The 13,816-nt window shown below is 54.5% G+C and overlaps 1 protein-coding gene across 1 annotated transcript in view; it reads right to left on the bottom strand.

Moving 5' to 3' along the window:
• Window positions 1–171: 171 nt before the first annotated feature.
• The window catches only part of LOC117647404 (lachesin-like), an 83,162-nt gene continuing 69,517 nt past the window's right edge, over window positions 172–13,816 (bottom strand). The window contains exons 4-13 of the mRNA XM_034389132.1: window positions 5,948–6,123; window positions 5,672–5,869; window positions 5,001–5,125; window positions 4,783–4,930; window positions 4,389–4,694; window positions 4,185–4,306; window positions 3,927–4,095; window positions 3,745–3,780; window positions 2,838–2,921; window positions 172–2,757 (exon numbers count right to left, since the gene is read on the bottom strand). Coding sequence (XP_034245023.1) covers window positions 2,854–2,921; window positions 3,745–3,780; window positions 3,927–4,095; window positions 4,185–4,306; window positions 4,389–4,694; window positions 4,783–4,930; window positions 5,001–5,125; window positions 5,672–5,869; window positions 5,948–6,123 — 1,348 coding nt within the window. The 3' untranslated portion in view covers window positions 172–2,757; window positions 2,838–2,853. The remainder of the gene's footprint in view (window positions 2,758–2,837; window positions 2,922–3,744; window positions 3,781–3,926; window positions 4,096–4,184; window positions 4,307–4,388; window positions 4,695–4,782; window positions 4,931–5,000; window positions 5,126–5,671; window positions 5,870–5,947; window positions 6,124–13,816) is intronic.

Below are 13,816 nucleotides of genomic sequence, written 5' to 3'. Positions count from 1 at the left end.
AATGTCTCGGATGCAATTATAGTTGGGTGCAAAGCCTGAGAAATCAATCGGTTGCTACTTCTTAAAACTCGTCTCAGAGTTAATTTGGAACAACCTCCTATGGCACTTCAGCCTGCAGGGATTCTTCCCTGTTGCAACAAATGAGAGTAGGGCATAATCAATCCTGAAAACTACACATCAGCAATTCCATTTATTTGCATATTGCTTCAGTACAGAAAAAAACTGCTCAAGGTAAAGCTGCAATGTGATCTAATTTTTCCTGAGAAATGTCTGATGGTAATCATCATTCACAGAGGAAAACCAATTAGCTGATGGTATCACATTCTCCTTTTCAAATAAATTACCTAATAATTTCAATAGCACATTACAATGAATTAAGTAAAATATCACTGCCACACTAAAGAAAGGAGAAGGAATGTGATTTAGACTGCCACTTCATTAAATTCATTTCTCATCAGATCTGTGACTAAAAATTGTATCTTAGGTCTGATTGGAACTATTTGACAAGCAGCAATGAATAGTATGAGTTGTACGGAAGCCTGAAGAGAGAGAACCACTCTTAGCAGAATAAAAAGCGTTGAAAAAAAACAAGGTTGTATGCATGATGCAAATTAGATTAAAATTGATTATCCAATTACAGTATTTACAGAGAATTCACATTCAGCGATAATTGTACAATAAATACAGAGATATGAAGTAATTTCAGATGTGTTGCCATAATGGCATTACAATACGAGTTATATACAGTGATACACTCTGTGGTTTGCAAACAATAATACAATAAATAAATATTTAACTGCCAAATTGTGTTTGCCTTCTAATTTAAAGCTTACATATTTCTTTGAAGAGGTAGCAGCCTTAACTCGAAAATCCTTCCATTCCCCAAGGAACAAGGGTTGACACCCACGTTCCATTCTCTTATCATGGCACCCACATTTCTCGTCACTTTCATATGAAGTAACTTCATATAAATTTTAACAATCGCTTGCAAACATTGAAGAAAAATTAGCATAGTTACTAAAAATGAGAACCACAATTTAACAATTTTAAAGTAATAGACTTGATCTTTTATTTGGAATGAATCCAAAACAAGAGCATAACTAATAGAGCTTTTTCTTTTCTTTTTTTTTCTTAAAAAAAAAGTAAAAGAAAGGTGACAGCATGAAGATAAGCTCTTAATATGCAGGATAGGGGGAAACTATCAAGTTTATCTGCACCCTTATTTAATTCATATATTTACCTAACTATCATGACTGCATTATAAAGCTATGGGACAAAACTACTTTAACTTAAAACTAACGACCAAATTTACAATAAAATTCAGAAAACAATGAAAGCTTTAAAATTGTATAGTGAATATAAATTCATTTGTGCACAAGACACTCCAAGTAGTAAGAAGTTATGTTTCAAAAAAAAGGGGGGGGGGGGGGAAAGACCACACAGACCATACATTGAATTGGCAAATGATGGGTAACATTCCTATTTTACAATCATCTTTCGTTGTACTTCTGAACCTAACTGCATTTATAACAAGAAACAGTCGGATTTGATTTCGTGACCAACCCATCTCAAGTGAAGCACAGGATAAGCTATTTAAAAATCTAGATATTCAAAATGCATGAGAAGAGGTTGCTATGGAATAATCAACAATTTTTACCACACTTCAGCACCAAGTGTTGCTTAAAGTAGAAGCATATTACTTGTGCTTCTGTGTAATTTCACTTATGTATTTCTGCCAAAAAGCCATTAAGTACACACAAGAAAGTCTTCAGAAAAGAGAGTGGCTGAATGAATATCCCATTTCGGACTTTTTTCTTCCCATGCACTTTTTGGTTTAAGCATTTGATCTGAATTTGCACTCATGGAGATGCTAAGAACAACTGCAATACAAGTATTCTCTTCATAGTGAGCAATTGCAGCACAAAAAACAAAACAAACAGAAACATGAAATGAAACATGCTGATTCTTATGCCCAGAATTAACTATGCTGTGCTCCAGTCTGTCTTCAGAATTTTTTCTCTCTCTTTTTCTGGGCTGATTTTTACTAGAGCACAGACCAAGGCCAAGTCATTTTATTGATGTCTTAACTAAATTTTCATTTTATGTCTCAGAGTACTCAGCTCACAAAAGAAACAAGGATTTCTGTAGGTTTCGTTCTTGGACATTCTGGAGATCAATTCAAACTTGTGAACACATAGTCACACTGGAAAATTGTGAATGTTCATTTGAAGGTATTTCAGTATAAATGCTCCATGAAAGTAAAGTTTCTGCTATGATACAGCCGATGCTATTTCTCCTTTCCAAACTTAATTTTGTTACTCTTGTCTCTATGAAAGCACAGCCTTTCTGACCCTCAATAACAAATAAAATAAAGACTGCTAATTTGGTGGTAAATTATGAAGCGCTGATATGATGCACAATTCATATAGACATAAGAAGAAATTTCTTAAAGAGATGGTTCATAAGTAGCCTATGATTTTCATCAAACACATAAGCATACAATATGTGACTTCATGAATGTCCTCTGCAATAAATATATGTTGTCTAAAGATTCTACCACTAGGACACATAGGAAATTAAGAGCTGCCAATTACTTCTGACAGATACTACAGCACAGAGGTTTATGACTAATGGGTCAACAACTGTTAACCTACGGTGCTCAATAAATTCTGCAGCTTTCATTCAAAAACATACTGTCTACTCTTCTTTTTCTGCATTACGTTCGTCTTCCTTCATACTTCTTACACTGTCTCCACCCTAGATCAAAACAAAAGATGTTTAGATCGGAAATAGGGAAATAATGCCTCAAGCCAAACAGCATCAAATTGAAATCTCACCTGAAGAGACCTAAATCTATGATCTTGTGAGAAGCAGGGCAACTCCAAGAAGTAGGCTGAGAGATATTCTCGTAACTGGTGCGCCTGCAACAAATAAATATAGACCTTAGAACCGGAGGCAGATCAATAGAGAATATAAAAAAAGTGGAACAGACAAAATGTCAGGATTTAAAAGCCACCTGTAAGAGGTGGGGTCAGATTCATGAGTATTTATACTTTTTTCAAAATCCAATTTAAAATTTAACTTTTGAGCCTAAATTTCAACGACTCAACTTCTCAAGTCAAAGCCATAACGTTTTTTTGAGCAGAAGGATGGATAGTACAAATGCAAAAGACTGCGAAGATTTTTCAGAAGATATGCTTGGCCACCGTGATAAGTGCAAAAGAATAAAAATGAAATGCTTTTGATTTGCAACCCAATAGTGCAAGTAACAAAATGTATGTATTTACAAATTTGCAATAATTCTCTTTGCTAAATGGAGAAACAAAAAGCAAAATGTACATGCCAGTAGCAGACCACAAAACCTTGAGCACACCATGGATGAAAAACTGTTTTTTAACTGTGTAATTCAATGGCAGCAATAAGTTTACCAAGCATGTTCAAGCATATAAAACCACAGGTTCCTACACAACAAACACACAATGACCCCTTCTCAAAATTCACACCGTGCCACAAACCATTCTTCGTGCAAAAGGCAGAATACACCACAGAAATCGGAGCTTTAATTCTGACGATGATGACAGAGATGACACACAAATAATTTAAAATACAGAACCAACATTAAAGTATAAAAAGAGAAACAGAATAATACAGAAAAGTTCCCTTAAAAAAAAATGATGTTTTCATCAACACCTGGAGAAAGAATTGGTTATTCCTTTGTTTCTTGTTGCCCAATTGAATACATACCGCCTTTTAGGGATGATTCTGCACTCACTGATGTATCTATTCAGCCAATTAAAAAGAAAAAAATGTTAAAGTAGCATTCCACAAAAAAAGTTTGCTGTGTGAAATTTCACCATATTTGTAGACATGTTTCTTCCCAAGTTATCCACAAAAATGAGGAAATGTTTGATGAAATTGACAATTACCTGCGCTAATTTCATATATTATTGAGTCCTCTGACCAACCAAATGAATTTCGTGACTTCAGTTTAGCTTCGTACATAGGTGCTTCGATGTTTTCCATTTCATACGTCACTGTGTAAACATTTTTTTGAGTCTTATTAACTGGTAACACTTTAGTGTCCCAATCAGAACTCTGTTCATAGGAAAAGACAATTTTTGTTTTAGCAATATTTGAAGTCAACTACTTTAACGATGATGATAATAATTTACTGTATGTCTTACTTTTTTTGGTCGATACAAGAGTTCGAATGTAGTGATAGGATCCAGGCTGTCAGCAGTCCAGGAGAGCACCGGCCTTCCCTTATTATATGTTACATGCTCTAGCTTGGCAGCCAACGGTAAACCTGTCATGTACACGGGAAGTGTTAGAACGCTGTATTTTCGAGGGGGGGGGGGTGTAAAAGAAGCGCAGCACGTTGACGTTACCCGACAGCCTGATGGCTCGCCTCGAGGTGCCCTTGCTGTTCTCGGCCAGACACTGGTAGGTGCCCAGGTGCTCCTCGGCCACGTTGTCGAAGCGCAGCACGTGGCGGCGACTGAGGCCGCCCTCGCCGGGGACGTCCTCGCCGGGCAGCATCTCCATGTGCTTGTTGGGGTGCAGCTCCTCGGCCTGCTCCTTCTTGAACCACTTGACGGTGGCCTTGGGGTAGGCGTGCACCACGCAGGCCAGCTCGGGCCGCTCGCCGATGTTGGTGTTGACCACGTCGCGCTCCGGCACGATGTGCGGCCCGTCTGCAGGCACACCGCAAGCACCAACTCACTCGCATATACTCACTCGCACTTCGACGGGGGCAAGACGGCAAGACCAACGACCACTCACCGTTGACCGCCACGAAGAAGGAGTGCTCCGCGAAGCCCAGGCCGTTGTGGGCGTGGCAGGTGTACACGTCCGAGTCCTTGGCCTCCACGTTGGACAAGTGGAAATGGTCCGCGTTGTGCACCTTGTCGCCCCCGAGGAACTGGCCGCCCTGGTCCGCGCAAAAACACAGTCAGACGGCAGTCCCCCAAGTGGAGCAAGCGAGGCGAAGCCAGGCCTACCTTTCGCGTCCAGTTGACGTGCGGCCGAGGGTTGCCGCCGAAGTGGCACCGCAGCGTGGAGTGCTGGCCGCGCTCCAGGATGACCTGCGGGTTCTCGGGCTCGGCGGACACAAGCCGCGGCGGTTCTAAGGGAATGCACATCAACATGACGCCCCACCGCCTCCACAGTATGATACACTAAAATGTACAACGACCTTCGCGATGTCATCATCGTCATCAGATTATTGTTACGATTTCAAAAACCACACCTTCATTAGAAACGTAGGGATTAGATAAAATACAATACACACCATGCAGCATGCGTTTTTTGACTTTCTCTCTCTTTTTTTGAACTTTGATATGGCTATTAGTGAGGTGAGGGTCAGCTGCAGGTGCAGGGGGCACAGCTGACAGGTGGGGTGACACAGCTGCGCTCTCGCAGCCGCCGAGCGCCGCCACTGTGACTCCATCTCACTTGCACCGCCGTTCAGGCTCAGCGCAGCTCAGCGTGATGAAGAGAGAGCGGCCCAGCGGCCCAGCCCAGTGCAAAAAGCCTGTGACGGCGCTCGCGCGCTCGGTTTGGTGGAGTGAGTGAGACGGAGTGACAGCCCTGCACCTGAAGCGGGGCATGCATGCGCGTGGGGGTGCACGTGGAGGTGCACTGGAGGTGCACGTGAGGCGCGCGCCCTTACCGTTGAGGACGAGCTGGTGGTGGATCTGCAGGCCGTCGTTGACTTTGCACGTGTACTCGCCGGCGTCGAAGAGCGTCAGGTTCTTGATCTCCAGGGTGTGGTCCGGGCGGAAGGTGAGTCTGTTGTCGTCCTTGAAGGTGAGCCGCAGGTTGTTGACGGCCAGGGTGAGGGACTTGTTGAGCCACACCACCGTGGGCACTGCGGACACAGAGGGCACGGGTCAGGCTTCGCGTTGCCGAGGCTTCACTGCCACACTGGCAAACACGTTGGACTCACCGTTCTCGACTTGGCACGGCAGTATGACGGACTCGCCCACCTTCCGCGTCAGGATCTGCTGGCTCGTCAGGATTTTGGGCGGCGGCCCCGCGGGCGGGCTGGGGCCGTCCTCGTTGGCGGGCTCGTCATCCTGGATCTCCTCGTCGTCGTCCTGGGCGCCGTCGGCCGCGCCACCACTGCAAGCAAGGAGGACACTGTCAGGCACTTCTCTCTTTTTCTGCTGTCGGGTTAGGTACGCTGATTTCGACGGCATGGCCATCGTAGCGCCTGCCAGGTAGGCCACCAATCCGTCACGCTTCGCACCGCTGTGGAGACGGTGGCCTACCTTGCCCCTTTGAGCGGCCCGGGGAAGTACCAGCGCGTGGCCAGCCTCTAGACGCTAGCTGTCTCTGTCACTCCCACTGCTCCCACTGCGTTTCCCAGCGGGGAGGTCCAGAATGGACCGGGCCGGGATTTGAACGCGGGGCTGCCGCACGAGGGCAGGGGGCAAGCGCACCGTCTCCTCGCACTCCGCGACACTGTCGCGCCGATGACACAGCTCATGACTCGACAGGAATCGCATCGCATCGCGGCTTCTGGCTTTGCTGCGCGACACACGCACACACACACACACGCGCGCGCACGGCAGTAACCGTCAACAGGAAGCGGGCGCCGGAGCGTCGCGGCGACGCGCGATGCGCCTTGCTCATGACGGCGTGCTCAAGACGGCGTGTTCATGACGGCGGTTATTTGCAGCACCACGTTATTCGCAGCCTGCGCGCATTCCTGCAGCCGCGGCAGCGCGTTCGAGTCGAGGAGGGCGTCGTCGCCCCCCTGCGGGTTGAGTACCCCCGCCTCCCACCGGTCTTCTGGCCCACTGTGCGTAGGGGTGTGAGAGAGACAGAGCGACGCGAGCAGCACACGCGCGTGACGCGCGAAACACGTGCTGGCAGGCACGCGTGTCAGGCCGTCAGGGCGTCGGGGGGACGCGCACACCCCCAGTCAGAGGGGGGCCTCGGCCTGCTCCACGCCCTGCTGGAGGGGCGCGGCGACCCCGACCTGCAGCCTGATTCCGAGAGTCGTCACTCTGTCTCTCTCGCACCTGTACGGGACGCCCCGTGCGTGCGAGAGAGACAGAGCGACTCTGAGTCGACTTGCGCGGCCTCTGGGATGAGCCGCACGGAGCCACGTCATGTCGCCGCGACACGTTAACATGCGCGTTCATGCGGGTCACACACACACACACACACACACACACACGCCGGCAAGGGGTGCCCCACACCAAGACGACCGCCGTGGGTTATGCGGGTGGAGGCGTCATCAAGTAGTCGAGCAAGCAGCGCCTACAGGCTCGTCGCTACACTCTAAAGGCGCCGCTGACGGCCGCGTGGCGGGGCGGGGCGGGGCGGGTCACCCTAGTCCGCGGCTCGGCGGTGAGGCGCGTTCCATTAGCGCGGACACCCGCCACATGGCGCGCAGTGCTGCGCAGCGCAAGGCTGGCTGGTCAAAGTGGTCCCAGGGAGACGCCTCGCCTCGCACACTCTCGCACGCACACACATGCAACGGATGGGCGAGGCGCGGTGTCGATGCCTTATGTGACTCGCCAGTCGACGGCCACCTCGGGCACCGCCTTGCGACGACCGCCTCACCGCAGGGACGGACCAGGAACGCGCGCGCTAAACAAGCAAATCGGCGTAAAAACACGGCAACACACAGCACGCGCCGCGCTCGTCGGCTGCGGGTGACAGTCTCTCTCGCACTCACGGCGCGCCCCGCGTTGGTGCGAGAGAGACGGAGCGACGGACGCGGCTCTCGGCATGGGTCCGCTGGCTGTTGGCCGGCGGACGGTACGGCCCCGCGGTGCCCCGCAGCCACAGCCTTTACGACCGCGGCGCGCCTTTCAGACACGTACGCCGTGCTAATTGGCAGGCAAACACACCGACACACTGCAAGGCCTGGAAGGCCTGGAACGGGGCCAGCCTCCAGCGCGGCCTCCAGCGCGGCCTCCAGGGCCCCGGAGGCGCACACACACACACACACGGAGAAGGGTGCTGGACAGCCTCGGATGCCTTGCCGGGACACTACACTGCCACGGCGTTCCAAAAATACCCGAAGGCCCGCGCTGCTGGGGTCAGCGCGTCGCGGCGCGTCGGCACACAGGAAGTGGGAGCCTCGGAGCCGCGCACACATTTTGGAATACAGCGTCCGAGCCGCGGCGCGCCGACAGCTGCTTTACACGCACTGACACGGACCGCGGTACCGCGGTACACAGTGTGGTACACACAGCGCGCCCTTTGGGGCCACAAACAGCCTCGAGGAACAAAAGGGCCTCGGGGGCCTACAAAGTGGGCGAGTGCCGTGTCACTGTGCGTCACTACACTGCAGCGGCGGCAACGCAGCACCGTGCACGCGCTGCCGGGCTACGGCAACGAGCTCCCCCCCATCTCCCCTTTCCGTCTCTTCTCTCTCTCTCTCTCTCTCTCTCTCTCTCTCTCTCTCGCACTCATGGGCGCCCCGTGTAGGCGCGACAGAGACAGAGCGACGAAGACGACTCTCAGTCTACGGGCCACGCTAGGCTGCGCTAGGCTGCGCCAGGATGCCCGTGCCCGCCGACCCCGAGAGGGCCCGCTGCTACGCGCTGCTACGCGCTGCTACGCGCCGCCTAGAAGAGTTATGGAGAAAGACCGGGAACAGAGAGAGAGAGGGGGGCACGGAGGTGACCCCGGGAAAATGAGAGGGGGAGGGGAGGGGCCGGTCATAAACGCATAAATCAAACAACGCACACGACGCTCTGCAGCGCCGCGTGGGGATACGCCCGAGGGGCCGCGCCTAAATCGGCGAACGGGCATTCGAACTCGCCGCGCCGAACGGTGGACTGGAACACCGGGCGACCGAGGGTGCGGCGCGTTCTGCGGACGGCGTCGTCGGCCGAGCGGGGAGTGCCAGCAGGCAGGCAGGGAGGAGGGTGCACGCTTCGGGGCCCGCGTGTTATAGCCGACGCGCGAGCAGCGCGAGCAACAATTCATTTAATTTTATTACTTTTTTTACGAAATTAATTACTTTTCCAGAGTTTCAGCCGCCGCTGCCGCCGCTTTGGGACACGCCTAGCCTATAACTACTGTGCGGCGCGTCCAGTCCCATCCCCCGTGTGATCCTGGCCAGGAGCGCGCGACGAAACAAGCACACTATAAAGTGGAGGGGGAAGGGGGGGGGGGCAATTAGAGGCAACGCCACTGGATTAATTCATTGCGGAGTAATAGCGGGTCGGCAAAGCGTCGATGAGAGGGAGAGAGAATGCACCTGCGCTACCTCTATCTCTGTGTGTGTGTGTGTGTGTAAGAAAAATGTGGGGGAGGGGGGCAGCCTCATCGAATGTAGAGCCACAGCGGTGGGTACTAACTACGTAACGAGTATGCGACCACACACACACACACTCACACACACGCGTGCGCGTTCCGGAAGGGCCGTGTCATTTTCCCCATCGGTGTCCCATTGGGTCGGTTAGGCTCGGTACGAACGGGCCGGCGCGGCTCAGACAAAGGCGAATCTGCATCTCAATGAATGGATGGATGAATGCACTGCGGTGCGTTTTGTGGCGGCACGCCTGCAGCAGTAGTAGTAGTACCTCCTCTCTCTCTCTCTCTCTCTCTCTCTCTCTCTCTCTCTCTCTCTCTCTCTCTCTCTCTCTCTCTCTCTCGGTCGGTACCTTCCATGTTCAATGAGGTATGCCACTCATTTCCCGCGCCACTGGGCACCAGGCCTGCCGGCATGCTCGTGTGACTCCACGTACGTGCGTGTGTGTGTGTGTGTGGCACGCAACCCCACCGCGGTAAATACTGCATGCGCGAACCGCGCTGGCGCCAAGCGACCCGTAAGAGCGCTCGCTGCACTTCGATTCCGTTCGCCTCTCTCGCTCTCGCGGGCCTTCCGGCAGGGGTGAGAGAGAGAGAGAGAGAGAGAGAGAGGAGAGAGAGAGAGAGAGAGAGAGAGAGAGAGAGAGAGAGAGAGAGAGAGAGAGAGAGAGGGCGGCGAAGGGGGAGCGCCACGGACTGCACGTCGCCGTCGATGACGCAAGGGCGTCTGCACGTCCCTTCGCCACTCGGGGATAATTGCGTGGCGTGTGTGTGTGTGTGTGTGTGTGTGTGTGCGTGTGCTCGGTGTGGCCAGCTGGTCAGCCGGTCACTCGGCCGGCCCATCTCGCCGCGCCCAGTCTATTTATAAGGATTGCCCCCCCCCCCTCGGGGTGGTGGCCCGGCGCACCCTTTCCTGGTCGAGGACCGCGGCGGCCACTCCCCGCAGTGTGTTGACTCGAGGCGAAGGACGCATGACGACGAAGAGGGGCAGGAGGACGACGCGAGCCGCGTCCGAATGCGAGATCCGAGGAACGCGTAAACCGTAAACTCAGTCTGGTGTAAGCGAGTCTTGGCAAAGAGGCGCCGCCCGAAGCGCCGCACCGCCCGAGGCTCAGTCAGTCAGCAGACGATCCGTCGCTCTGTCTCTCTCGCACGCACACGCGACGCCCCGTGAGTGCGAGAGAGGCGGTCTGACTAGGCCAGGGCAGGGCGGAGGGGCGCAAGCCGCTAACTGGCGCCACGGGATGCTGCCCATTATCACCGAGAAGCCAAAGCGGAACGGCGGTCGTCGCCGAAAAAAAAGAAAAGACGAGCTTCTGGACGCTTTTGCCTGTCTGCATCCCTCCTTGCGACCACCGCTCCCTCTCCCCCGATGCGTTGCCCGATTTCCCCAGGTGTTGTTGTTGTTCCCGATGCGCAGTACTTGCTCTGCGACCGTCCGCCCGGGCCGCCGCCACCAACCTGCAACAAGAAAGGCCGAGTCAGAGAGAGAAAGAAGAACATGCGTCGCACTAAAGTGAATCGCACTCGGGGCTGCCGCCGCGCTGCCTGCCCTGCCGGCCGGCCTGCTGCTGGCCGAGTCGGGGTGGCAGTAAACCTACGAGGGCGGCCGAGCCACTCCGAGCTCTGTCTCTCTCTTCCTCCGCCACGCGGCGCCGCCCCGCGTGAGTGCGACGGAGATGGCGTCTCTTCGGAAAGGGGCGGCGACTTTGTTGCGCCGGACAGCGCGGTAAAGTCCTAAAGTCCTAAAGTCCCCCAGTCGTGCTGCGCCGCGCTGACCACTGACCCCACACTGCAAGACGCCGCCGCCGGCCGGCCGGGTTGACCCGCCTGGGTTGTCCACGAGGAAAATAAAATGAAAAATGCGGCGCGGAGGAAAAGGAAAACCGAGGCAGATTTGGATCTGTGGCGGGGCGGGGCGGGGCGGGAAATGGCGGTGCTTTGTGGTGACCGCGCGGGATGCCTCGTCGAGGCCTGCTCGCCGTCGTCCTGACGTTGCACGTAGACTCCGAAGGGCCGACGCTATCTCACGGAAATAGACGAGCAACCCGGACGGACAGACGGACGGACAGGCAGACAGACATGCACAGCAGGGAAAGGCTCAAGGGTTCTATATGGGGCCGGCCTAGAGAATACGCCGGGCACAGAGACAGAGCGCGCGCTGTCTCGAACAGAGTTCAAGTAGAGCCTCTCGGAGGCAGTCACTCGCCGGCGGCCAAAACTCTAGACGCGTTTTGAGCTCCAGAGTCGCTAAATGGGACTCGAACCGAGCGTGTGACCCCACCAATGGACTCCTCGTCCGGAGAGCAATCCATTGGTGGGGTCGCACGTTCGGTTCCAGTCCCATTTAGCGACTCTGGAGCTCAAAACGCGTCCGGGATTTTGACCGTCTTCTGGCCCACTGTGGCCGGCCGGGGAGGAGACCGCACACCACACCGGAAGTGCGGGGGGGGGGGGGGGGGGAGGGGCGCTCGCGGCATGTGTCGCGGCGGGATGCGTAATACTCGCCAACCTCACGACCACATTACCGCACCAGTGAGTCATAGGGCGGGGTAGAGAGACAGAGACAGACTGAGTGAGGGAACGCGTCGGACAATCGCAGCATCATCCTCTAGTTGGCAACAACACGCGTCCACAAATAGAGCCGTCCCGTCATCGCGTCTTTTCCAGCAGGACCGTTCAAAGGAAAGAATCCAGCGCGTCGTGCACGAAACACGTAACGCGCTCGGGACGCCGTCCGGTCACGTGTGTGTGTGTGCTGGACGTCGGCTCCGACGACGACGAGGGTCTGGTGCACTATTCAGCCTGCATACGTACATCCATCGCCGGCGGGCCCTTGTTTCCCTGCTTCGGGACGTGGTCACACACACACACGTACAGTCACACACACACACGCGCGGACTAAAACGCACCGAAATAGCCCCGCGGCATGCACACAGCAGTAAGCACATGCACGAGGAGTAAGTATTGTGTGGGGCTGTGAGAGGGAAACGGGTGGAGCGACGCGAGAGCGAGAGACGACAGCAGCGCCTCGGCGTTGACGGAACGGAAGGAAAAAGTAGAGAAAAAGAGGAGGGAATCGTAAAACGGGCCACGGCGCGCCGCGGCGGCGGCGAGTCGGTGTTTAAACGGTTCTACAGTAACGCGCCGTTAATCAGGCTGCTTCACCAGGCGGGGCCTCAGAGGGCTCCCGAATAGGACTGCAGGTTCAAGGGCATTCGGCGAGGAACATTATTCCGCTCAGCCTTTCGGCGCAAACAGCCGCAAACTCGCTTGGCCCTACCGGGTCGGGTTGACCAAACCCCTCGTCCCAACCGTGTTTGTTTCTCGTCGTGTCGGCCCCCTGGCTGCAAGCCTGGCTGCCCGAGCGAGTTGGGTCCTGTCCACACAAATCGCCCCTCGGTCCTCGGGTCCCTGGGCCCTTCGGAGCGCTCGTCCCGTGTCCTGGGGCCGCCCTGGGGCCAGTTGGAGGGCCCTCCGGGGCGGCCTGGTCAAGGGCACCAAAGGGCACCTCCAGAAACACTGTGTCTGTACCGGCCAACCCAGTTTTTCAATAAGCCCGTCTCCAACGGAAGGCGAGGGGTTCGCTAATGCGAGTCGGCCGGGCACCCTGACCTGTCTCGGCCTTCGCCAAGGCAGCCAAGGCCTCCGCCGCGGCGAGGCAGGGCAAGGCGGGCCGCCGTGGCCGAGGCGGCATGAACATGAATACGAATGGAATGGCCCTGCAGGGTGCTGTGCCTGGGCTGTGCCGCAGGGGGAGGCGGCGGCGGCCGAGGGGTGCATTCGGAAATGGATTGGCGGCCCGACCGAGGCAGGCCGACGGCGAGCAAGACGCGCATCGTATCTGGAATCGGCCTTTCGCGGGGGAGGCTGCCGCGTCGCCCTGCCTTGCCTCCGGAGGAATTGCATGAGATAGATGGCGACCGACAACACCGCGCAAAACGCGCGATCCATTTTTCCAGAGCCCTGCGGCTTGCTGCGCGCTGGGCTCCACCCACCCTCGGCTCTCCACCCCATGCATGGCCATGCACGCACTGCGCCACCGTACGTCAGCATCAGCGCACCCCAGCGTCACCAAGTTGGCGGCAACTTGCCCCATTCCCCATTCGACGTACGCGCCGGCAAACTTAACCCCCTGGCTGCACGGGCGGGCATGTCTACACGGGGCATACACGGCGGTACAGTCTGGCACGAAAGCAGCGCTGCGGCGCGAGTGGAAGCGGCGTTGAGAGGCGCTCGCGCGCTTTTGCGTGGGAGTGTACTCACACATAAAGCGCGCACCCTCCACCCTCTGCACACGCTGCAATCTCAATACATATCGGGCCGTCCACAACTCAATTAGTTTGAACCCCCCGCGCCAGCGCGCCTGTCTCGGCGACAGCCCCGCCCCGCCGCCCTTGTTTACCCGTCCATACTTCCATACTTCCACATCGCGAGGGGACGCGGCGCGCGCCGACCCTCCTATTTTGTCAGCCAGTTTTGGAGGAAGAAAATAAGACGGATCGCCCTGCGATAAATCTCCACGAAATGGACAAGT

This window comes from Thrips palmi, unplaced genomic scaffold (assembly GCF_012932325.1).
Source record: "Thrips palmi isolate BJ-2018 unplaced genomic scaffold, TpBJ-2018v1 HiC_scaffold_2, whole genome shotgun sequence".
Lineage (NCBI taxonomy): Eukaryota > Metazoa > Arthropoda > Insecta > Thysanoptera > Thripidae > Thrips > Thrips palmi.
This window is presented reverse-complemented; position numbering and strand designations above follow the sequence as displayed.